We start from the raw sequence: 27107 nt of genomic DNA, 5'->3' as shown, positions 1-27107 counted from the left end.
GCTGTGATCAGCAGCTGTCGTCATCAGAAACCAACGTTGCGTCACATGATGGTTCAGAGGAGAGGACATCTCATATTTCCTCTCTCCTCACTTGCTTTCCTTGCATCTCTCCATGTACCCTCAGTGGAAGATTTAAGTACTAATGATCTATAGACTAATGAATAGAAAGATTATAAGTGCCCTTCTTCTATAGACACTGGTGAGAGATGATGTGTTGGTAGTGACAGACTGGCAGTTGAATGAAATCACGTGGTTAATGAACTACTTTTGTAGTTAGAAGAAGTGACCTCAAGATAAAGTTATATAAGGCATTAATGATGAAACCATAAAGCTGTCCAATACATCATCTCAATGCAGCATCTCTGTATCCCTTTAACAGATAGAGGAGTGTATACCCTGGTATACCATAATACCTTGACACTTCTCAAGCCTAATGGTTAGCTAGCTTTTCTCACACTTTGAAGGTTTCCCAAGTGTAAAGAGTGAAGGAGGCAATGGGAAGAAGCTTTAATAAGAGAAAGTTTTTCCACCAGTGAGTCCTCTGAGTGCTCTGCCACTTCAAACCAGAAGACTTTAACAGGACAGGCTAGATTGACAGGATTAGAGATAGAGCTAAAACATCCTCCACTCATCTCCAAAGAGAAGGTGTATCACTTGGCTGAGGACACTTTGTTGAAAATGTTCTTTTTTAAAAATGTTGTTACTGTTTTTTGGAATGTTTGGGAATCTATGATGTACTGTGTGTTGCACTGTGAGATACTTAAACCTGTTCAAGTAGTCTTGTAGAGAACCAGGTCAACACAAGCCTCAAGGAAGGCTGAAGACAGTCTGTCAGTGGACTGTTCTCTGCATAGAGACACTGAACCTCTGCCTCATGTTGGGAGTATCTGTAGCTATGCCCCAAACAGCTGCAAGCATCACTGCCCTGCTCATACTCAAACCTCTCTTACTCACTCTCTCTCTCTCTCTCTCTCTCTCTCTCTCTCTCTCTCTCTCTCCCTCTCTCTCTCTCTCTTCTCTCTCTCTCTCTTTTCAGACACACTCACATATACACATGTGCACACACTGAAACATGCTGGTGCTGAATATGCATCTCTGACACACACACACACACACACACACACACACACTCAAACCCAGGGTGCTGGCAATGAGATTGAGGGGTGAAGAGATTAAGAATGCGGGCCAGCAGATAGCACACTGTGCTAGCTATGCACCAAGCAGCTGTGACATTAACATTACTCAAAACATCCTTCCTTCTACTACCAGCAAACAAACAAAAAACCTAAAATATAAATAAAACTTTGACCTTTATGTGTATCTGATGTTTAAATGTTCCCATATTTGTTAGACTTACGGTAGTTATTATTTCAAGGGCATTTACAGATGAGTTACTCTCTACCTACATGATCTATAAGAGCGTAGAAGAGTCTGAGAGAGTCTCTCCATCTCAACCTCCCACATAAACATTAAAAAGGTATTCTGCATGTCATTTGAATGCGCTTTCAATAAATACTCATTCAAATACATTAAATAACCATTTTTTATAATAAAAAGGTGGATGCTTGTGGATGCTAAGCCTGACGACCTTATGTAGATGATGATTACTGAACAGCTACACTTTCATTGATACATCTTCAGTTCAGTCAGGGCATCAGGTAGAAATTTAAAGTTTATAAAATGTCTACAGGTATTTGCTGTTGAGATGTCCTCTGATCTAGCAGCAGAAAAAAACTGTCTAGTTTTTATCACCTTTTGTTAAGATTTCGGCACTCTTTAATTTCAGAGAGACAACTCATGAAAAAAGGTGTGCAAACAGTTCAACAACAGCAACAAGAGTTTTATTACTATTATATTATTTTATTACTCAATATTTAATTTACTTATTTATCATATTATACTACTACATACACAACATATGCTATTTACTATTATGAATCTAATATTATTGTATTACTGATATGATATTATAATATATTCTTACTACACCAAACTGTGTGTGTGTATATATATATATAAATTATAATATGCTATACTGCTGCACTATACTGTATAATTGCACACACATGTACACAACATCATTATATAATATTGTTATTGTGTGTACATGGTATTATTATTACATGTTTTATTTTATTATTTAAGATATTACATTACTGTACTACATATACTATTTATTTATTATTATTATATACTCTACAGCTGTACTATACCGTATATTATTGAACTACTACATCTCAAGTTATATATCAAGTTATATTAACCACTCTTACTTTTTATACTGTATATTGTTCTATATTTTACCATATCATGTAAATATGTTATACAGCTTACAGCATCACTAAAGACGTATCTTATGTAATCTAATAATTGACTGTGTGTCTTGGAGACTATCTGTATTCTTTCACTTCTTTAAAACAAAGAAAGCAGAGTGACTGCCAGTGTCTCACTATTTGATTTCTATTTGACATTTTTCTCCCATTTTTCTCAATGATCATAAACTCTCAAATATAAAAAGGACTTGGTGAAAATGGTTGAGAAATGTTAATGTTATAGTGCTTTTATCCAGAAAAACCACAGCTGCCATATTTGCTCTTGAGCCAATATAGTGGACATGTTGATGTGTAAGTCTATGAATGTTAGAAATGACACAGAAGCAGGACATACACCTGCTAATCTAGTTCATCTAGAGCTGAATAATTCAATCAGTCATACAGATGAACAGAGCATTCACCAGCAACTACAATCATCAATTCATCATTTTAAGATTTCTTTAACCATAGTAAATTATGATGGACATTTTAGATTCAATAATTAATTGATTAATTGAAAAAAATAATTTGAAGTTTATTGGACAAAAAATAATCATTATAGATCAAACTATTAAAAAACTATTATTGAAAGGTGATCGACAGATTAATCAATCAATCAAAATGAAAATAATCTTTAGTTGCAGCCAAAACAAATGTGTTAGGAAGCACAATAGCAGCTGAGAGGATCAGAGCTCTTTTCTACCCATCATGCATATTCCTCAATGATTTGATCTATAAAATGATTCAAAAATGTCCAACACCATTTCCTAAAGCGTACGGTGATGTCATCAAATGGCTTGTATGGTCTAACAGTCCTAAACTTTAAGACAGTCTTTTATGATGCTATAAAACAAAGGAAAGCAGTGACTTTGACTTCTTTAAAGGAGTGTTTTCATTCTATTGGCGTCTATCTGCCTCATGCTCTGCTCAATAGCTAGCAGTGTTGCTGATCCTGTTACTGTCACTGATGCTAGTGAGGCTGCTCAGTGTGTGTCAGCTTGCAGCTTGTCAAGGTGTGACCCCCTTGCCCCCCCCCTCAGCCACAGCTTGGGCCCTGTACAGATAAGTGAACTGAACATTACCTCTGGGATGGAGAGAGGGATGTTACGGCTGTGACTGAAGACCATTAAACCTACTAAATGTCACAAATCATCCCAAATACACACTGTGTGTTTGTGTGGGTTCAAATCACTGCTGTAGCTCCAAAGGTAAAAACACACAAAGATTCAATTCACAGTGATATGAAGCAACAAGAATTAGTGTGACTTCTTTTTACTGGCGAGTGACTCAAAGCAACACGTCGATATTTTGGAAATTCATTCATTTGCTCTCTTTCTGAGAGGAAAGTGAGACAGATAATGATCTAATGTCAGTGCATTAAGCTGGAGTCAGGATGTAATTAGCCTAGTTTAGCATCAAGCTTTCCTGCCTCTGTCCAATGTAAAAGGAAAACAAAAAGTAACTGCAGCTAAAGCTCAAACAGAAAGGTAAAAACATCAGTGTGTGAGTTACTGGGATGTTGCATGGTGGAACTATTTCTTGACAAACAACAGCTATACACAGTGACTGTGTGCATGCCCTCAGAGTCTTAACATCAGAGAGACATTTCAAAACCTATGCTCATCAACTACAACCACCCTGTGCTTCAGCTGCATGATACACTGCACAGATGTAGTGTTGTTTGTCAAGAAATAGTTCCAGTAACTCCTCGTTAATCCACGTGAGGACATTTCTGATTGTGTCCACATAGACATTCAGTGAGTTTTAAAGGTGTGGATAGACAGTTTTTTCAAAACAGAGCCATGCTAACTGTTTGCTCTTGCTTCCTCTTGCTATGCTAAGCTAATCACATCCTGAGCCCTTCTTCTTAACACATAAGCATATTTTATACATTCAGTCAGACCATTCATGTGAATAGTCATCGATCAGCTCTCTGTCAGTGGACTAATACATTGATCAGCTAATTATTTCAGCACTGAGCCCACAAAGCACCAATGAAACACAGCACTGCAGCCTCTCAGCATGAACGCAGCCACATTCTCACATCATTCAATCACAACCGCATGAAAATAAAAACAGATGCATATACATGTAGGCTGTGTTTGACTCCAAACAGTTTCATCAGTGTTAAAGCGCAGCATCCTCTGGCCTAGCCTTTCCTTCTGGGGCCGCACAGGCAGCGGGATGAACAGCACGCTGCCTTCTATGTCTTTAAGAAAAAGCCTCCGTGCCCATGCTGTTACCAGGGCAACTAGTGAACAAACTGCTTCCGAGGCAATTTCCAGTCTAATAATAACTAATCGCACTGAATGAAAATTCCCCCACAAAGACACTGCCCTTTCCCCAAAGAAAACTGGGGCAGGTTTGAGTCACTGGGATTGTGCTGTGCATGGGCGCCTGTGTCCAGAATGCAGCCACATTATGGGCTCTGTAGACAGCTGTTTAGCTCCATGTCTTATTAGAAATTTTGTTTTTTTTCTCCTAATTTTTTTTCACATTAATGGATTGCCGTGCAGCACCTTCTCCACTGGGCCTGGTAACCATGGAGACACCATTGACAGTCAAATATGTTAAAATATGCTAATATGAACATCAATTGTTTGGTGTTCACATGGAATAGAAAAACAAAAAAGTGGAGGAGGGGGTGGAGGAGAGGGGGGGTTGCATGCAGGTATGATCACATATAATAGAACATGATCTTAAATCCCACTCACCATGTCATGTATAGATATCAGTACATCTGACAGGCTGTGTATTCAATGCACAGGTTAGCACACTGCTGCCCTTCCTGTGTGCATTTCCTCTTCAACACACACTATCTTCTTCTAGGTGGAACGTGAATAAAGAAGCCCCCCCCTCCCCCCCCCCCTCCCTAAAAAATCCTTTTCGGTGGCAAGTCTACAATAACCTTTTTACAGCATGGCTTTGGCATGTCGAGACAGAGAGACAGGGAAGGAGGGGAGAGGGGGGGGAGGATCTGTTGATATGTAATGACAATGACGCCCTTTGGAAGAAAAAAAAAAGACACAGCTGATGCATTCACATATATTAAAAAAACCCTACAAAAAAACACCGTCTCTGCTACCTTTAACGTCAACGAAGTGAAGGGAGGTTGTCGGACTTACCATTTCGGGGTTTAGCCGTGCTAAAATGGCGAAGGTGGACAGTCTGTCACACACGCATTTGGTTCTGAATGAGTCGACTAGCACGGCTTTGCAGCCCCTGGCAGACCAGGATCCCAGCAGAGAGGAGCTGCACGGGAGAAACACACACACACAAGCGCGCGCGCGCACACACACACACACACACACACCAGCAGATACACAGAGACACACAAACAGAGAGAGAGAAACGATGCGGTGAATATAGAGGCAGCCCCGGCAACATAAAAAAAGGCAAAAGAAAGCGGTTGAGTTCCCGCCGTGTTACAGCGGCTATTTCATCCACTTTACATCTCCAGCGGCTGCAGAAGGAGCACAGAGTGAAGAGAAGGCGGTGATGAGGAGGCTGTGAGGCGGTGATGAGGACGCTGTGAGGCGGCGTGCTGCGGGTCTCTGCCTGGACACATTACACCAACACACTGCAAAGCCCAAAGCCCCTAATTATACTATATTATTATTATCATTATTATTATTAGCCCTATTATCATTGTTCTTATGTGGTAATAAGATAGTACGCTAGCCTATTAAGTGTTACAAATAATTACTACAACTAATATATAAATATCCATTATTCATACTTATCAGTATTAACGCATTGCTTTGTTTTTGTATTATTAATCATAATATAATTAATAATATCCGTATAAGCCTATTAAAGGAAGTGAAGTTTGTAATGTGTTTCCATGGTAACAACCAGTCACATCCACTGACAGTTGACAATATGTGGTATAGCAGCAGTAATAAATGACATTAATAATGGCTGCGCTGTGTTTAGCTTTACAGTGTGCTAGTATTGTACATGCTGACTCACTGACATGACTCACTGTCTGACACACGCACATTTCAATATTAGGTGTTGTGGCTTTGGTTACAATGCTGTGAGCTTTTATTAAACATAGTTTAGAAATATTTGTAAGTCCTGACAACGATTTTCTTTTTAAACGTATTCTTGAAAAAAAAAGAACCAGTGGTTGCTCAGTCCGCCATTTTTTTAATGATTATAATTAATTAATTAATTAATTCTAACCATATATGGGTATGTTGTGTTATTTGAAGCATTCTTAAAATATAAGAGTGAATAGTAAATCCCTTAATTTTTCAGTGGAAATTAAGGAGCAACAGACAGATGACTCTTTGACAAAACATTTGACTTCCTTTCATATATATGCTATGGAAGCTCATTAATGCCAAGATATAAATGAAGGGAAAACAGATAAAGTAAGGTATAAACAAAATAAAAATACTGAAAGTAAGTCAAAGTACAGTATGACATAAGTTTGACAATTATTTGCAAAATGTTACACTCACCAAGTTAAAATGATGAGATGTTAAAGAAGTTATGTCAGAAGATTATACAATTATGTTTTTTATACTATAATAATTAGTATGTTAAAAGTCATGTCAACACAATTTTGAATTGTGCACTGCAATTGTAAACTTTTGTCCTATTTTTTTAACATTACTAACATGTCATCTTTTCCCCGCCCACAGCATAAATAGACTTCCACAGTTTCTAAATGTGAGATTGGCAGTAGAGCTCTAATGTCACAATTTGATTTGTGTGAGTATCATTTCCGTGTACAAAATGACAACGTACATCACTTTATTGTACACTAGGTAGTGAACTATCACTGTTAGTACGTGCATGGTGTATCTTTCTAGTATTAGTAGATAGTGTAGAATGGGGATGTTGGATATTCTTCAACTAATCAAGCTGAAAACCACACATCAGTAATGTAAACTGGTTTCAGAGTGTTGGTGGTCTTTCACATACTGTTACTGTAGAGTTTGGACACCTCTGGCAATTACACAGCAAAAAAGCTCCATTTGACACAGGCTGGTCTTATATTACTCTGCTTCAGCGCACACACAAATTAAACAAATAAGTCAAATTGATGAAAAAAAGCAACCAAGTGTTATGAATTAACAACAGACCAGGCTGAAATTCTCCTCACGCAAATTCATATCCATATGATTGACTTGAATTCCTATGGACTTGATTGAGCAGCACACTAACTGGGTTCTGACTTAAACTTGTGCTGCGGCCGTGGAATCCAAATTAATTTGTCACACACTGACAATAGGGAGCACTTGAAATGTCAATCATCACACTGCATTTTTTGAAAGCCACTCAGAGAAGATCTATAGACTGAATTCAGGCTTCACATAGACCAAATGAAAGACATTGCAATCTTTTAGGTCAATGTTTTTACTGTTACACACATGAGTCAGAAATAAGTTTCTACTAACTTTGTGTAACTGGCTTCACAGGGTTGTGTTCTGCATCATAATGTGAAGACTCGTGGGACTATGCTACAATGACTATCATATTCCATAATAATTATACATCATTATACTCACACTTGATCTTTTTCTCACTTTTGTCAAAACATGAGCTAAAGGAACACTCCCCTTTGTCTGAAGAGCAAAAGTAGTTTATATTTCTTCTCCAGCAAGGTCTCTGAGGCTATTTAGCCAGTTTTCCTTCTAACATTCACAAAGCAAGTAGTCTTCTTGTCTTGTTGTAATCAGCATGCTTGTAAAACACAAAACGACTTTAAACCATAATCTGAATATGACTGCCAGCCAAGAATCTTATAAATGATGTTCACATTAGAAAATTCCACTCCTCTGGATCAGTGTGTAGAATGTCTAGCTTTCATGCAGGAGAACACAGTTTGTGTTCCTTCAAAAACTAGAAATGAACCTTCATCTGTTTATTAATCGTGACAATGATCATCCTGAGCCTCAACCAAATGTTTTAGTTGTCAATTACCGATCTGAACAATGTCGTTATATTGTTAAATATGACTATTTTATCCATGGTTCTGCTGAAGTGTCCATTATTGATGTTACTTTGTGGCAGAGGGGTTATTTGGAAACATGATGCAGCTGTAGTCACCTCTTCCACTAACTTCAGACACTTGTAAATACAGTTTGGTGACAAATCCTAATGTGTGAAACTCCACTGGAGAGATGAACTGCATTTACTGCATGTACTTTTCGCATTCAGTGTTTTGATGAAGGAGGTGGAGAGTAGTACTGTCATGTCAGCATGTCACCAAAAAACAGCAGGCCTGCAGCACTCTCCTTTCACTTTACTGCTTGATGCACAACAGGCTGTATAACAGATACAGCCTTAACTAGATTAAAGGGTGACCAGGTCAGCAGGTCACCTTCATTAATGATGGTTTGGCACAAGAAGTTTAACCATCACACCCTCACACACCAGTTGGTTTCTTAGTTTATACACATAAATGTTGCCTTCAGAGTGTGAGTGTGAGTGTGAGTGTGTGTGTCTGTGTCAGTGTGTGTTAGCCCCAGGAGATGGCTCAGTGCTGACATTAGCACATCACCTCCAACAGAAATCCAATATATTAGGGCTCAGTGCAGTTTGTCTGTATGGCTGACATGATTAGGCCTCTCTGTGAGCCACACGGTGGCCTGCAGACAGTCTTGCCCCACCGTCTAAGTGGATAAATTAGGTGCTGGTCCAGCAGCCCTGCATGGAAGAATGTCCTCTGCCAAGAACAGACCACATGGATGAAAAGCAGTCTGCCAGCACAGAGGAGATATATAAACATGGGCTGTTATGCAGAAAGCTCTAGGGAGGAGGATTCCTGTACTAGGTTCACTGATCAAGTTAAGACCATGTGTGCTTACAGAGATGATCTATGATACAACTCAATTCCATTAATATTTTGGACAGCTCAACTAATATCTGGACTCAAACATATATATATATTTAAACACAGCACAAAAAGTGAGGAGGTTTGTGTTTGGTAGAGTATTTCTTGTTGTAACAATGCTTCTTGGTAATAAATCTTATTCCATTGGAAAGCCTGTGTAGTTTCCTGTTAAATGGAGCCACATTTATAAGGAACATGCATTTGTGGGATGAGCAGCAGAGCTGAGTATGTGGGTTGCACCCATGAAAAATTGGGCAAATCATCTCTGCCAATGCCAAACAGCTTATTTTGCTGTTGTATCAAATGTGTAAAAGAAAGCATGTATTTAGAACTGGGGACTTGTCAGGTTGCAGTATGGGATTTGCAGGATCTAAGTTTTGACCCATTCAGTATGGACATAACGTCAGGATAGGTCAGCCCATTTTATGGAAGTGCAAACCTACATTACTAGAATACACCTTTATACCTATATAAAATGTATTGATTTATTTTTACAATCTAAGTGCTGCATGAATCTATAATTTGGTATTAAAATGTGATCAAGTTAATATGTGTATGCAGGAGTTTTAGCATCTTTCAGTTTTCTGGTCCACAACTTTACTGTTTCTTTTAATTCATTCTCCTCACTCTCATTAACCTTGAAAAATATACTATATTTACTTACATTGGTCAGGTGGATAGAAACAAAGTTCTAATGAATATTAATGTTGGTCTACGTGTGCAGGAAACTGTTTAACATGATCACCATCACAACTTTATAAGATGATTTATAAGAACTTGTGTTTGAAACTGTCCTCCAAAGAAAAACGACATGATAGGTTGTAATGTCAGTCACCCAAAGACAATAGACAATAGACAATAGTGATGTTTGACTGGCAGATGCCACTGAGTATAACTATAGGTGTCTGTCTCCCAACCTTAACATCATGGTTATTATTGTAGACATGATAATGAAGATGGCCTACATTTAAGGAAGTAGTAACTTCAACCCACACCACATGTTTCTCTAACAACGTGATCATTTGAACCCAAACTATCATCTTTCCCTAAACATATCCAAATGTGGGGTTTTCCCCATGAACCTAACCAGACCTTAACCAAAGTGTTGTCACACCAAGTTCATTATTTTTGAACAGTAGGTTTTTAATGATTTGGGAAATTATGGATGAATGATGTGTTGTCCTGCCAATTACTGCCAATAGGGGCAACGGATTGGTTTTCATTGCACTGTCTAGATAATGCATGTTTAAGAACCATATGATTTAAACTCTGATTGACTTGTAACAAAGCTGCTATTTTTACATCACAGCTATATTAAAGGCAGGTGTGTCATGGCTCAGGTGAGTGCTTTCTAAATGTAAGGATACATCAGTAAAGTGGATGAATAGGAAATCTACAGCAGGGAACACTTTCAGTAATTAAAACTCACATGACTTTGGTCCATGACTTTCTGTTTCATTTTCAGGGTATTCATCAATGTCCTGTGCTTTAAAACAGCTGGTAGCTGTCAAGTGAATTAGAATGAATTAGCATGCTCTGAATATAAATACAGTAGACTGTGTGCAGTCAGCTCCTTACAATAAAGCAAACATGGGCCCTGCCAATCTGGGATGGAAATTTCCACCGGCCATGGCTACATCCTGGTGAATGTGCTCAACTACCAGCCACGGTGGCCGATGTGCTGTAACGTTACCAGTTGATGGTGAGTTCCTGCAGTAGTTCCTGTCATTTAGTTTTAGCGTGTGTGACTGTGATGTTAATGTATGTGCTGCTGTGTGTGTGATGCGCATGTTGTGTATGTGTATGAGTGTGTGTGTGTGTGTGTGGCTGTACTGCTGTGTGTGCAATGTGAACCACTGCACAACTATGTGCAGCACGTGTGTAAATTTGACCAGCAAAAAATAGATCTATATGACACTGATCGGAGCCAGTTACTGGTTATGGCCAATCAGCTGAATACTATCTATGTTCAGTCTGTTATTTTGGTGACAATTGGTGACTATTAGGGACCGCTAAGCCTCCAAAAGCCACCAGGAGGGGATCTACATTATACAAGGAACATAGGCTCCACGTGAGTGAGTGTGTGTGTGTGTGTGTGTGTACGTAATAACTCACTTTCAGAGACACACACCAGACTGAGGACCAGTTGATTGGGGACAGTTTTTGCAACTGGGGGCAAAAGCCCTGTCCCCAATTTGTAAAACAATGATTTTGCGGTCAGTGGTTAAGGTCATTGTTAGGTTAAGGTTCAGTGTGTATGTGCCTGCATATGTGTGTGTGTGTGTGTGTGTGTGTGTGTGTGTGAGGGCTGGAAAAACTCAACAAAACCTATTATTAACACAAGACATTGAGGATGATTTTAGTGTTTATGCTTGCCAACAATTTTAGACCAATTGGACAATGTCACACACACATTACACAAATTGTCCCCAATCAACTGGGTTTAAGTCTGGTGTGTGTCCCTGAAAGTGACCATCATACACACACACACACACACACACACACACACACACACACACACACACACACACTCACTGGCTCTCTCATTGCAGCCCTTTTCTCCAGAGCTGACTATCCTTGTATGATACAGATCACCTTCTTGTGGCATGTGGAGACTTAATAGCAACCAATTTTAAATGTTTGTTCCCACAATAGAGCTATTGTTTGAGATGTACTGATCGGTAGGCCAATGATTGAAAACAGCTGGTTTTTAGCTGATTGGCCATGACAAGTGACCGGCTCCAATCAATCTCATATATCTGATTTGTTTTGCTGAGTTAATGTACACACACGTGCTGCACATAGTTGCACGATGGTTCATGCTGCACACACAACAGCACAGACAGTACAGCCACACACACACACACACACACACACACTAGTAGCTTCAACACATTCTACAGCCGCTTCACAAACACACAAGCATTTGGCCAGTGGCTGCCACTAATTTCCATTCCTGAAATGAATTAACCTTATTTGCTAACACTGCTGCCTTTGAACCTCACCCCCTCTTCTCTAATTTTAATATAGAGATTGATGAAGTGTACAGTGGTCAGCGTCAACATTTGATTAATTCAGGCAGCTCGTCAACATCAACACTAACAAACTAAGTGAGACAGCGAGGTCGATTTGTATGATCGGATGTAACGCTGATTAGTGACTGCAGTCTGGTAAATATATCAACGTCAATGTCTAAGCCTGTATGAAGCAATGTCTCTAACCTGACAAATGGACTTTGACCTAAACCCTATAGTGCCACTTTGACTGGATTTGTTTCTTGTATATATGATGAACCACCCAAATCTGGATTTTAAGTTGAAAGAAATGAGCTTCCTTTGACCATAAACTGAATTGAACCAAAATACTGCAGTGTTGTACTCCTCAGGCGGTGTTTGTATCAGGGCCTGCATGATGATGATAGGAAGTGGCAAAATGACTTATAAATCTGTCATGTATTGCATTATAGAAGATAAATTGCCATCCAAACATGCACAACTGATACAATTAATTCTAGGTGTTGTGTGTATAAAATAAGGGAAAATAAGATGTGCCCTGGTAATACAGCAGCCTGTAAGAGCCACACAGTAATCAAACAGGAACATTGGAATATTCTAGACTAATGAAGTGACAGCACCTCATACAGGATCACTGAACACTCTGCACTTTATGTATGTTAGCACTTTGGTACTGGCTGAACTTTATTGCTTAATATACTGTATTTGCACTTTTTTTAAATGAATTAATAATGCACAGGCATCATCAAAATATTCAGACTGAGTGATTCATAGAATTGCAAATAAATGCCATCTGACTTTAGTATAAAACCATTTCTTTATCAGTGGGTTGGTTTGGCTGCTGTGATCCACATCTAAAATCTATGTCTTGCTTGAAAGAAGACAAGACGCTACAAATATGTGAAATGTGTTTTTTGATTGGATATATAGTGATAATAGGGTCAATTACAGCACAAGGTATGACAGAGACAAAGATATTTGTCAAATTTAAACACTGGAAAAAAATAAAGGACATGCAAGTTTTTTGGGAAATTGGCCAATTGGCCAAAATTGGTGGCAAACACAAACACTAGAATCATCTTCAAGTTCCTTGTTTTGAAGATAGGATTCTTTGATGAGTCGTAATATTCCAGTATGTAAAACAGGAAGATTGATATTGTAGTAATAATATATTGTGTGGTTTTAGACTGAATGTAAAAAAAACAAACAAATACTGTATAGAATAATTATAATTGGTTTTGGAACTATTTATCAGTAGGTGTGTAGTGATTTCACTTTACTTCTTCATCTCGCTTATACACACAGAAAGTTGCTGCTAGTTTAACGGTGTGTTTTGTTTTGTTTTTTAACCCAAATATTATTAAAAATATATAAATGAATGTGTATACTCATACCCAGTAACAATGACACTAATAAAAGAGACACAAGTCAGACAGACCACAGCAATACTAATGCTAACACACAAACTAACACTTATTCCAGGAGGAAATGAGTGTAGCTCAGGAGGCAGCCAAGCCATTTAATTAAAATGTGTTATCATGCAATAACAAACCAACATGGACCTTTAAGACTATTTCAAAACATACTTAAGCTTCCATACAAATGTTTTTGCAGTTTAGCTTCAGGAGTGATGCAAGATTGTAGACTTTCTACTAGTCGGTAGAATGAAGTTATGCTAACTCAAAACATATGATGACACATGATATTATACCTTATGTCCTGTGAACATCTGAATATGCTAAGCTACAATATCACATCTCTACAAATCTTCTGTCTGACTTTTAAAGGTCCAATGTGTAGAATTTAGTGGCATCTAGTGGTGACATTGCAGATTGCAACCAACTGAATACCCCTCCTGCTGCCCGGAGAAAGTATGTTTGCCATGAAAGGTGGAAAAAACTCAAAAGTCCCTTTCTAGAGCCTATGTTTGGTGTGTCCATTCTGGGCTACTGTAGAAACATGGTATTGCAACATGGTGGTCTGTGAAAGAGGACCCACTCCCTATGTAGATATAAAGGGCTCTTTGTAAGGTGACAAAAACATAACGATTTTTATGTTCATGGGATTATACACTTATTTAAACATACTTATGAGTATTATATTCAATTTCTGCCAAGCCTGTCCTTTTAGATGCCACTAAATCTACACACTGCTCCTTTAATACACGTTAGCATGCTTGTTTTGTCTTACTGCCGTCAAAACTGTGGGCGAGCATTTTGTCTTAATGATAGCCTTTCTTTATTCAAACCCTGTTATTTTCTTTGCATTACTGTCATAACACATATGTACAGAACAAGTAGATTAAACAGAAGGAAATCACAACATCCATCATTTCAATGCATAATGTTCCAGCTAGCTCCAGATCCATTACCCTTTAGTGATGTAATTCCAAACCAATTCAACTCTTAGCTACTGTGGGTAATAGTCATGTAACAAACACATGTCTTATCATTGATCAGATGGTATGTGCTTCATTAAGAGCTTATCAGGAAAATTGACAAGCGAGACATGTAATAAAAAGTTGAATATTCCTGTAAAATTGATGAAATTATCCAGGCAACAGAATCCCAGGTAGTACAAATATTTATTGTCCAGCAGATAAGACATGTAAACAAAAGTAAAGTAATCATGTGTGTGAGTGATAAAGATAGAAAGAAGCTGCTGATGTTCTTGTTATTGATTTGAGGAGATTGAAGCGTGGTGCGGGTGAAGGCCCGGCTGCGTCACGGCTCTTATCAACATGACAAGGACGCCTCCTCAGATTCCAATTTCTCTCCCAAATATTAACTCATTAATCATAGCTGCTGTCCTAGATGGATTTTAATTTTGCATATAACATGGCTCCCCTCCCTCAGGCCCCCAACCCCACACCTCAGCATCAACAGATTAGATCCCTTGTCCTTGGTTTTTTGACATTGTGTCTGTCATCTCTATGTCTTGTCAGTGATGGTGACATTCAGGAGGTGACTTAGGTCAGTATCACTAAAAAAAAAAAAAAACCTTCACAGTATCATTTTCATTTGATCTAATGTGAACCATTGCATGTTGTGTTATTGAAAAAAGAAAAGCTAGACTCAGATAACACAGTATGAACAAATAATGGCTGTAAAAGTTATTAATTAATGATAACTACTTTTGTTGGATGATATATTGTCTCAGAAATGACCACAATAAATGATATTATTGTCATTTGAAGATCATTTTATACCACAGATATAATAATAATATAATAGTATAATAATGCAAGGGGAGGGCGGGGGGTGGGATTGCAGAGTGGGGGCTACACTTGTGTAAAAACACAGACTGTCATTATGGTTGGGGACAGAGTTATTTGTTTAGCCAATGTGACATGAATAGCCTCTTAGCTGCTAATGTGAAGTCAGGCAATACTGAGGTCAATAAAATAATCAAGGTCATGTCCATGTATCATATGATAGGTCCATATAAATGATGATGTTGATAGTTATGTTATTGTACAATAAGTCTATAACATAATTAAATGAATCATTTAAATTAAGAATGTGTGATAAGGATTGGGAATAAAAGCATGGGTATCTTTCTTCCTTCTTCCTCCCAACATCATCTCCTTGTCTGTGTATTGCTGCTCGCTCCAGGTCTATATGTGCCAGGATAAACTTCTTTTAATCCCTTGACTGAGGTGATGAATGTTCTGCTCTTTTGTCTCTGAAACACAAGTGTATGCACCCATCTAAATGCAAATGTCCAAACCTGCAATGCAATATGGCTGCAAAATGTTTCCTTCTTTCTTTCTCCCTCTCTCTTGCCCTCACTCAAACACTCTAACACACACACACACACACACACACAGAAAAACACACTATTTTCTTGTCTTAAACAAATAAGGTACTTGAGTGCAAAGAGCAAATGGGTAGTTCTTTGAATCTGTAGAATTGAACTGTTCAATATGTGTCTTTTTTCCTCTTTTTGTGTCCTGCCATTCTCACTACTTTGTCTCTCTCTCTCTTTCTCTGTCTGTTTCTCTCTCTCCCTCAGACTCTGAACTGCTCTCTATTGCAACATGTAGTGTGTGCGTGGGCTCGGATGGGGAAGGAAAAGCTGTGAGCGACACTTTTAATTTTCCACATGCTGCATCAGTGTCGTAGCAGTGATAGCGCGGGGTTAGCGTCGACCCAGACAAGAGCTGCCGAGCTGTCCAACACGCTCAGCGGCTTTCACTGGGGACTGCTGCACTGACTTTGTCAAATTAAAAAAAAAAATAAAAACACACTGTGGCCAGACACACAAGTTGAACAGGGAACATTGTGTCCCTTTAACGCCCACACAGAGAACCAGAGAACCTAACAAAGTCTACACTACATATGTTTTTCCAATATTGAAAGTGTCATAATTATAAATGGGATCTGGACCACCTGGTGTGAGCTGCCCCTGCTACATATGATGCAGATTAACTGCTTATCTGACAATGTCAAGAGATTGCTAAAATAAAAGAAAAAAATAAAACAAAGATGAGTTGTGATTTGTGTGTGGGATTAAAACAGTATACTATAAGTATACTTGTTTTAGAAGGACTAAAAGTCAAAAGCTTCACTAGTGGCTCTTAGAAGCTGCAGGGTTAAATTAACAACTGTTTTTTACACATTTACCAGAAGTGGAAATAAAATGTATGAATCCAGTGAATGGTGCTTGAAAGGCCATTGGGTCATGAAAAGCAAAGGGGTTCACCTTTTACCAATTAAAACAAAGGAATGCTTTGGTTTGATGGAGGCACTGAAAGGATGATCATGGGATCACCAGATGAAGCTTCATTAAAGTTCCTTGCTCCTTGCTGTCATTTCTGGGGCATCAATTAAGACATCTGCTGGTTACATCTAACTAATAGCACGGTGACACTCCTTCATTGCCAGTCTATCATATTGCAGCTGTCTTTTTAAATGTTCTCCCTCTCTGCTTTAGTGCTTTCTTGGTGCTGTTCTGCATGACCCTCCACATCCTCATCACCACCCAGTCTTTGTACATTCATCAGTGCTTCATATTTATACATACATATTTCATGGAGCTCAAGCCACACAATATCTTGCTCTGGACCAGTGTTGGATTAATGAATTTTAATTTAACTCAAATTTAAAAGCAATTGGAAACATTAATCCACAAGAATTGTATTATTTGGTATGAATTCCTCAATGTGGATTTTTGGCTCAATCTACAGTCATGTTTGTGTCTGCTGGAGAGTTCTTGTGTATATAATGCATTTCCCCATTTACATCAAGACAAGCACATGTAAGGAAAAAAGGCATGAAACATCTTCAGATTTTAAATGACTGAATTCCTGCTCAAAATAGCATCTAATGGCAGCTTCAGTCCAATATACTATCAGTAAAAGGATCAGCCTTTAAAGATCAGAGCAGCACATTTGGTCAAATCAACAATCTTACCTGTCACTCTCATCCCAGGATATACACGTCTGATTGGTTGTGCCCTGATGGATAGAGGAAGAGTTACATAGTCAATATAAGAATAAAAATATAATTACATTCTAACAGTCCGCTTTCTGAAATCACCTTGAGATAAAAGTTTGTTACTCACGTTGTACATGTGAGAGAACTCGACTACGACCGGAGCAGACAGGGAAGCAGGGGAGGGTTTGATGGCCACTGACAGAACCTTGGAGTTAAGCACTGTGCTGTTTCTACACAGAGACACAAACACACATCATCACTAGATGCTAAAGTCATCATGACAACAAAGACAATGATGCTGATGTTTAGCAGCTGTAATGTTAACCATGTGTGCAATCTCAGTTTTAAATGTATCTAATAAGCACTAAACAAGTTACAGCTGAGTTTGATGCTAATATCACTATTTTATAAACAAAATACTTTTATTAGATAAATGAAAAGTTTGGCCTGATGTTCACTATGAAAGGTCTGGAGATCATTTGGGTACATTGACTGTGAAACATGAATATCTGTTACAAATTGTTGATCAATCCAGCAGATGTGTCACTAGTTAAAAGTGAAACTTTGACAAACTAGGATGATTTATCCTCTGGAGATCTTGAATGTCTGTACCAAATAGGAAATTCATCCAATAGTTACTGAGACACTCTAAACAACAAAGTTACCCCTGGGATCAACATCATCATTAGGAAACATCATGTGAGAACCTGGATCCATTTAGTAATTGTTCTAAGTGCTAAGTGCTTGCTGGTGGTGTAATAAATGATGATTAGGATTCAGGCTCTGCACACCATCAATTTCTGTACAAAATTTCATCAATCCAAAAAAAATGGTTGTTGAAATATTTTGGTAAAAAAAAAAAACACACAGACGTCAATCTTATGGTGGCACTAGATAAAAAGTAAAAGGGTCACCAAAGTCATTAGCATTCATCTGAGGACCATAAATGTCAATTTCTCCACACAATCATCCAACAGTTGCTTAGGTCTGGACCACAGTGGTGAAAGATCATAAAAACCATCCAGAATTCTAAGTGTTAAAAAGTTGATAAAAGCTAAGGAACACACCAAAAAAATAAGATTTGTAAATTGTAGATATGTTGGAATGTGCAATACACTTTTACTATATGTGCAATAATAAGCTATGCTGCTGACCTGAACACTAAACACTGAGCCTGGCTTCACTGTCAATACTGAACCATTTCATACTGCATCTAAACTGTATGTATTTATTTATGTATATGTCATGTCGACAACAAAGTGCTTGAAGTAGAATTTGTTGATTAGCACCTTGCTGAGAATGTCCTTAGTTTAGTGAGGGACTAACAACTGTCACAAAACGTTAAGGCATTTCATCAGAGCCACCATCAATAGTAACGCTACTGTATGTGTCATTGTGGCATCAAAATCACATCAACCAAACTTGTTCAATCACCAATAAAATATGGAGTAGATTACAGCCTCATGTTTCTGATAAGCTTACCACAGTCTTTGTGTTCTGCTTCAGAGCAAACACATAATCCTACCAGCCGAGTAAATCCTTAAAGGTCCGCACGGTTTTTTCTCTCATCTCTCAGCTTTCCACATTGTTTTTCAATAGCTTATCTTATAACATTTTTTTTGAGGCTTTTTATTTTACATTCTCCTTGCCTGCTTAGTATGCATTGCAATTTCTGCTTTTCATAGGTACTATCAATCATGTGGAATGAGACAATCAGAAAAAAAAAAGTGAATTGCCACTGGAAGTAGTGTGCTGAAAGCTTCCAGTCGGCCAAACATGTTCAACAGCCCATGCTTGGCTCTCTGGTTCCTCACATCATCACTGTATCCTCTATGCACAATTGCCCTCTCACCATCTCAAAACACAATCAGTCAACTTAAACTTTTGTGTCATCTAGTCTCTTGCCTCAAACTCATCTCATCTTCCTTGAGGGAGGGAGGAAGGGAGGGAGGGAGGGAAGAGGGGGATCAAATGCAGAAAAGGAGAGGAGGACAAAAAAATTAAAAAAAGAAGAAGAAGAGTGGAGAGAGAAGCTGAGGAAGATGGAGAGCGGCAGTGATCCAAAGATTGAGAATAAACATGTGGGAGGACTAAAGATAGCTGGGGTCTGCTTCATTCTGCAGTATCACATCATCATAATGGAGAGCTTCTTACCACAGCTACCACAGCACACTAACACATATACTGTAAATATTGTATATGCATATAATTACACAGTTGCCTGTTAAAATGTATGTTAATCATGATGCGAGCAGCAACAGCAACTTCCTCCAAGAAATCCCTTTCCACACGGAGATAACAGACATACATGAGGCCACCCACTGCTAGTGTGCTGCTGTCTCTGCATCAAATCCTTGTTTTCATTCAGCTGGGAGCATTCACTGAGAGCCTGATGTAAAATGCCCTGACGGAAGCGTGACCGTCCATAACAGCCAGAACGGAGCACGGCCCCGAAATGTGGTTTTTACTACGTTTGGATGGGTAGCTGCTTTAATAAAGAATGTTTGGAGCAATTGTTGAAATGTTAAATATTTTCAGTTTTTAAAAGCAAATATAGTTAATCCTGTTTGTCTGGATGTCTTTTTAATAAATAAATAAAAGGAGTCATTTCATGGTCACACTCATACTTATTCATACTGTCCTGGTTTCATAATGCTGTCTTTCAGTTCACTTCCACAGTCTGTTAACACTTCATTTGAAGACCCTTATTAAGAATGTGTAAGCAGTATGTCAATGAATATTAAATAGTATGTTACACACTACAGTATAAGTGTAAACAGATTTATAGATACTGTGTGTTTTCTGTGTGTAGTAGTCATTTACAATGACATCGAGACAATTACAAAGGCATACTAGGAAAAGAAAAATCTGAAAGAAATGTTTTCAAAATAATAAAAAATAAATAAATAAAAAATAATACAATTATACAATAAATAGTAGATTTTGGGATGTTTACGATTACATTTCCAAAATGTCCACATGGTTTAGGTGCGTCTATTTTTAGGAAGGGCTGCATTTTGTTCCATGAGTCAGATGTACTAAAGCTAAAAGCAGTTTTTCCAAGTTCAAGGTAATGCAGTGATTTTCCAATAAGGGCTTTAACTTTAGATAAAGAGATGGAGATGGAGAGAGAACCATCCAACATTATTATACAGAACACAGCAATGTGTAGCATAAGCATCTCCGGTTATATATCTTAAGGCAGAGTTACATCCAGAATTCAGAGGTTTGAGTGTTGAAGAGGATGTGTATCTAGAAATGACATCACCATAGTCCAGGACTCGACAAGCCTTTTTCTACAAGTGAAGATGGTTTGTCTCTGTACAAAAACCCAACTTTTTGCCTGAGTGGGCTCACAAGATTATCTATGTGTGAACAACTGCACTACATTATGATGCTGTCATCCTACAGATGGATGTCTGAGCTTCACTGTGCACACTTTGTTTTTTTACATTTGTGTGTTTGTCTCAGCTCATCATTTGTGACATCACAGCTAGCTTTAAATCCAATCCTCGTCCAGTATTCCATTTACACAAGTGTGATGTGAAACCTTGAAGCCTCCAGTCGAATTTAATGAGGGCAAATTCAAAAAGACACTTGCAATCACTTTTAATGTGGTATTTATACTTTACTATATCAGACATTACACACTTTTAAAGTCAGCCTCTCATGAGAGACATTATCTTTAGTCCCTGTGGGTTTATTTCTCTAAAGACATACAGTGTACCCATGATGCAATTAGGTTTTTCCTAAGCCCTCCATGTCTTTATGTCTAACCACTACTCTACTCTACTACTCTATAATATTTAAACAAATGTATTTTTTTCTGTTTTGAACTTGAATTTTTTTTTTTTAATTTTTAATTAAGTTGTATGTCCTGTAATAAATGTTTCATTCATTATCTATTACAACCAACTGCACCCCCTGAAAGCAACATTAAAAAAAAGTTTATTATAAGATTATTTTGTTCAAACTGTAGTTTTTACAGTCCATCCACTACCTCCTATTGTACTACTAAGGTCCACATATCCAAAATCAAATCTACATCAAATGAATTCTGTTCTATCCCAGAACTTCCTGTGTCCTGCTGCTCTGAGCTAAACTATGAAATACATGAAGTTATATTCTTGTAAACTCATTTCCCTTACACTTCCCGGGGGATTTATCAAGTTCCCTCCTGAGTACGGCTCTGTATCCCCCTGATATTTGATGTTTGATAAAAAAAGAGGACAGCCTGGGTAACAATTGAAAACACAAGTCTTACCTCTGCAGATTGAGAATGCTGCCCAGGTTTCTGTACAGAACGATGCCTGTCACAAACGTCGAGGAGTCGTCTGAATCTGAGGAAACACACACACACACACACACACACACACACACACACACACACACACACACACACACACACACACACACAAACAGAGCAGAGAGGTTAAAGTCAAATAGTGTTTTGAGGACAGTGAGTGTTTGGATCCTTGTTAGTACAGAGGCCTGCTGTAGAGGAGAATGCAGGTCTGCCATGCTGCCTCTACTCCTCCAGCACCCAGGAGCTCTTTACAGTGGAGCTGGCCTACATGACTAGTCAGCTATAAACGCTGTCAACCAACTGCAACCCCTTACACACTGCTTTACCGTCACACACTCTTACACACACACACACACACACACATATATGCACAATGGTACGCTCACAAACACATTCACACACGCACTGACAGATATGAAAAGTTACAAGCAAAGCTTACTTGCTGCTTTGAAAACACAGATGCACACACACACACACACACACACACACACACACACACACACACACACACACACACAGTATTGTCCTTATTGATCGTTTTGTTATCTGTCATGACACAGCTGATTTTCTTAGTAGTAGATAGTGGCAGCATAGTCAAAACAATGACTACATTTAACTTCAGCAGTGCAGGAGTAAAGGAACTGGTTTAGTGTTGTCAAACTATGGTACAGATTCTTTAAAGTTGTAATGCTACTCAAGTTTTTTATTTTCCATAACAACTACTACTACTTCTGATTTATTCCTTTATGAAACCCTTATTAGATCCATGATCTAATGTGTGTTTAGGTCATTAAACTGATCTGCTGATAATCACTGCTTTGTGCAATATTAAGACTGCTGTGATGTGGGAGGGAGGGGCTTTTACGGGGAAATCACTGTGCAAAGCCTACACTCTCCTGGGCATCACTGGGGCATCAGTAAAGGCCTAAAGGTGATGGTGGATCATGAGGGACCAGCTGTGGTCAGATGCTTCTTGGACACAGGCTGGGAAGTGACCATTCCTAGTCGGGTCGCCTGGGTGAGGGAGTCAGGTACTATCACTGATGATGTGTTCAAGTGTAAATGTTTGTTAACAGGGATTGGAGTTTGTTTTATAATAGCACAGGTCAGGTGTTGAGTAATATTATTATTATTTTTTTTTTAATCAACTCAGCACAGTATCATATGAATTACGTGCCAGTTCCAGAAGTAGTGTGCACTTTATGCAGCTAGGCAGAAAGTAAGGGAGTAGATGTCAAACCTGCTAATTGTGGTACTTCTTAAATTGTATTTTAACCATAACCACAGTCTTTTACAAAGTATATGGATGGTGATTTTATATATGCTTCCTGTCATGTACAGCCAAACAAAACAATGTCACAACAAATAAGTGCTGTGTGTGTATCTGAAACGTGATATATATCTTCTTCCTCTTGTCAAAAAACAATTAAAAACACGTCAATATCGCCTCACCGCTGCACACAGTGACATGTTCTTCCACCTCGACGTTTAAAGTCATGTGAGTTTGATGAGAAACCGCTCCAAACACTAATAGCAGTGATCACGTGTAGTTCTGTGTAAAGCAGACACCACTGAGCACCACCCATTTCACTGCAGTAGAAAAGTGTTAGAAGGTGTGAGGTGTAGCTAACTATCACAGGTCTCCTTTTAAATACATTTCACCACATTTGGTTGGGGGGAGGGTGTGCATAAGATCATTTAGGGTCACATCCATCACAGTGATGCGGTGTAAAATGAGTCCTGACCTGAGACTGTGCTATCACTTAGTCGCTCTGATTCTCATTAACACACACACTTTAGCTTTGTAATATTTACCCAGGGATCTTACTCTCGGGTCAGCTAACACCGATGCTGCCATGGTAACCTGAGTGACACCTGACCGCATGCGCCATTAACCGATCGGGAATCCATCCTTTGAAATAATGATCGTTCAGTCACAAAAAAAAGACCTGCAGTACTTACAGCTGAACGTCTAATGGATTGATATTGATTTGTGGATGTCTACATGTGGCTGCGGCTCTCTGTGGGTGAGCTCCCCCTGCTGTAGTTAGGGGACGGCGGAGTCGTGCCAGCACAGGAAGAAATTTGTCAAAACTTTTGACTGTTTGGAGCACATGAACTCACAGACAGGCCCGGGGGCGAGGAGAGGCCTTCTCTTTCCGGCTGTGGTGTCAAAAGCAAAAAAAAAAAAGCACAACTCCATCTGCCGGGCCATCTGAAGACATCCAGTTCTTCTGCTCCAGAACACTACATGGCAGCCCGAGAGCATACAGCAGTGTGCCAGGCAGCAGGCAGAGGCTGTAGCTCCCAGGCAACAGCTGAGCTCCCATGGGCATCAGGGGGGAACCGAGCAAGACATGTGCGTGTATATGTGTGTATGTGTGTGTGTGAGGAATGAAGTATTATGTGTCCTGCTCATCCACTCTTTTGGCTGGCCCATCCAATATGCTCAGCCAGATTGTCTGTGCCCAACAAGAGGTAGCCTGGAGGGACTTTAACCAGTGATTCAATAAGTTCTGTGTCTGTATGCTGGAAGTGGAACAGCCGAGTGACCGCCCTTATATACATGTGTTAGTGTGATGAATGTGCTGAATATTCATTTGCATATGTCGGGAGTGTGAATTTGCACGTGCGTGGATTGTAGTCACATGACTTTGCAAAGGGACTTTAAAAGGAAAAACCAAGCAAAAGAAGATTTCGTGACACAGGCATGACTCTAAAACACACACACATACACACACACACACACACACACACACACACACACACACACACACACACACACACACAGACTCTGCTTTATCCACTTCACCTTCGTTTGCATGCAGAGTTTGCCATATTGGGGTTTGCGGGGAAGGTAAGTGAACTAAAAAAAGCTGTTAACAGCGAGTGTGCACTTATGCCTGCTTAATATACTCCATTAGCTCCTAACAGAAGCCCACATGCCAGGGGACGGAGTAAACATCATACAAATTTAACTTCTGCCCTGCTATTTTGTCATATATTATTTTGATCATGCACCATGGTCATCTGCTGGAAGTTGTTAGACTGCTCTTTATAGAACAACAACAGAATGTGACGTATAGTTAAAACTAAACATTAGTAAAATATCACTTTGCCTCTGAATTCATTTAACTTGAATGTTAGGTATTTTATTCTAAAGTATATTATCTGTTTAAGAGATGTTATTTACTTGCATGACATAACATGTAGGTGAGCAAGGTATGTGTTGGTGTCCATGGTGACGGCTGCTTTCCTGCTTATTGTGGACAAAACCAAGTGTGTCTCACAGGTTGCTTGCAACCCTCTTAATAGTGAGAGCCCTCCACTGCTGTGAGTGTGACTTCACATGGAGAGACACTGTAGTGGGAGACAAGTGGTAAAGAGGGTAGCAGTCTGAGAGAGGGCCTTGATTAGTGCGACTATTATGTTCCTAAATAATGATGTGACAGCAGTATGAGCAGTGTTTGATTTTTAAACACATGTTGGCTAAAAGCTAAGAGGGCATGTAGGTGATAAGCGTAGCTCATAGGGGGGAAATTTGAAATAAGAACACAACCTTTCTTAATTCAATACACTAAATGATTTTGCAGCAACAGCCTTAAAAGGTCTGGTGTGATCACTAGCTTATGGTGGCTAATGTTAGCGGCTGTTAGCAAACTTGACCCTAACATTCATATACATCTTATTAGAAATTTAGAAATTAATAAATGGCTGATTAATCCTTTATAAGTGTTTCAGAGAGCAGAGAGAATGTTTTCTTTCAGGTTTGACATCATTCTTTTATAGATATTTAATAAACAGCTATAATTATTTCTATGAATTTGATAGAAAGTAAAGGATGCAACAGCATTTTTTAATCCTTAAAACCATCAATCAACACTGCTAGCAAATTGAAACCCAACCTTCTCTGTCAATTGTACACAATCAACTCTGCTTTGAGTGTCATATAACAACATTTTAGACCTTGTGGGAATAAACTGTGGGACTGAAGACTGATCAGGGCCAGGTTCAGATTACTGTGTTGCCGTGGGCTACTTTGTGAGGAAGATGGAGCGGTCCTTGCATGAGTGGAGTTACAATGCCCTTTCCTTTGTCCTCCTCCTCTAAAACGCTCTCTTTAACTCACTGTTGCCCTTCTCAGCTTGGAATAACTGATCCACATAGGACTCCTGCCACTTCCACCAAATCAGTGAAATAGGGGCACTCAGGTACTTTTTAAAGTCCTATGAAAGCTGCCATCCACTACAAGTAAGGACTTTGTTGGGCCACCACTAACGTTGGTTCCCTGGGAATTGATGGGTTTGATTTAAATATCAAGTTATATATTTATTTATTACAAATTACAGATATATGTCAGTATCTGACTTGACATTCACTGTGATGGAGGAGTCAACTCAAGCAAGCTTCAAGAGTCTGCTGACAGATTTTCAGAACATTAATGAAGGGGAATCAATTTGAAAGAAACTTGAAAATATACATGTTAAGTAGTTAAAGAACTTGAAAACTTTGGGTTTGAGTATTTAGTATGTCAGACTGCATGTTTTATTCGTCTCATAGTATAAGCACAAAATTGACTGTAGAAATGTATTCACACATTTGGTTCTACCAGATTAATTCATCGTCTTTCTTTCAGTTATTTCAATAATTAAGCTGACTGTTGCTCTGAATGTTTGCACATTACAAAGGGGAGTCTAATCAAATTCTGCCTGTAGCCCCAAAAACACTGTTTGCTTGCAACATCATCATTTCATGTTGAGGAAACACATTTTTCTCTGTTCTTTAGTCGCCTGCAGAGAGCCGTTTGGATTTTTCATCTCAAGAAAAAGGTTCAATTGGACGTGAGAGGGGACCAATCAATCAGTGTAAACAAGGCATCAGGACAATTTTAATCCATGTAAGCAAGTCCAAGCTGTATGCATAAGGAGAACTGACTGCTGTGACATTGCCACCACAGAGACACATCTCCCAGCTGGGGAGGAAATTGTCTCTAATTGCTCCTGATTGGCTCCTGTTGACTCTTGATTAGGACTGACGGCCTCATTAGCAGGCGAGCAGTACAGGACTGTCTTTAATGGTCCAAAAGCATCCTGGCTGACAAATAACTCTGCAGGCACTAAAAAAACAGTGTACCTAATACCTACATGCAGACAACAGTCACGCTTGGCTGGTGCTCCTCTTAATAAT

The 27107-nt window shown here is 38.8% G+C and overlaps 1 protein-coding gene across 1 annotated transcript in view; it reads right to left on the bottom strand.

Annotated features, from left to right (window-relative positions):
- adgrb1a (adhesion G protein-coupled receptor B1a) overlaps positions 1 to 27107 on the bottom strand; it is a 117248-nt gene that overhangs the window by 33452 nt on the left and 56689 nt on the right. Inside the window, exons 14-17 of the mRNA XM_053326633.1 lie at positions 21879 to 21954; positions 17742 to 17844; positions 17591 to 17634; positions 5438 to 5564 (exon numbers count right to left, since the gene is read on the bottom strand). Of these exons, the coding sequence (XP_053182608.1) occupies positions 5438 to 5564; positions 17591 to 17634; positions 17742 to 17844; positions 21879 to 21954 (350 nt within the window). The remainder of the gene's footprint in view (positions 1 to 5437; positions 5565 to 17590; positions 17635 to 17741; positions 17845 to 21878; positions 21955 to 27107) is intronic.

Source organism: Scomber japonicus, chromosome 10, assembly GCF_027409825.1.
Source record: "Scomber japonicus isolate fScoJap1 chromosome 10, fScoJap1.pri, whole genome shotgun sequence".
NCBI classification, from domain to species: Eukaryota; Metazoa; Chordata; class Actinopteri; order Scombriformes; family Scombridae; genus Scomber; species Scomber japonicus.
The sequence above is the reverse complement of the archived record's forward strand: the minus strand, read 5'-3'. Positions and strand labels throughout refer to the sequence as shown.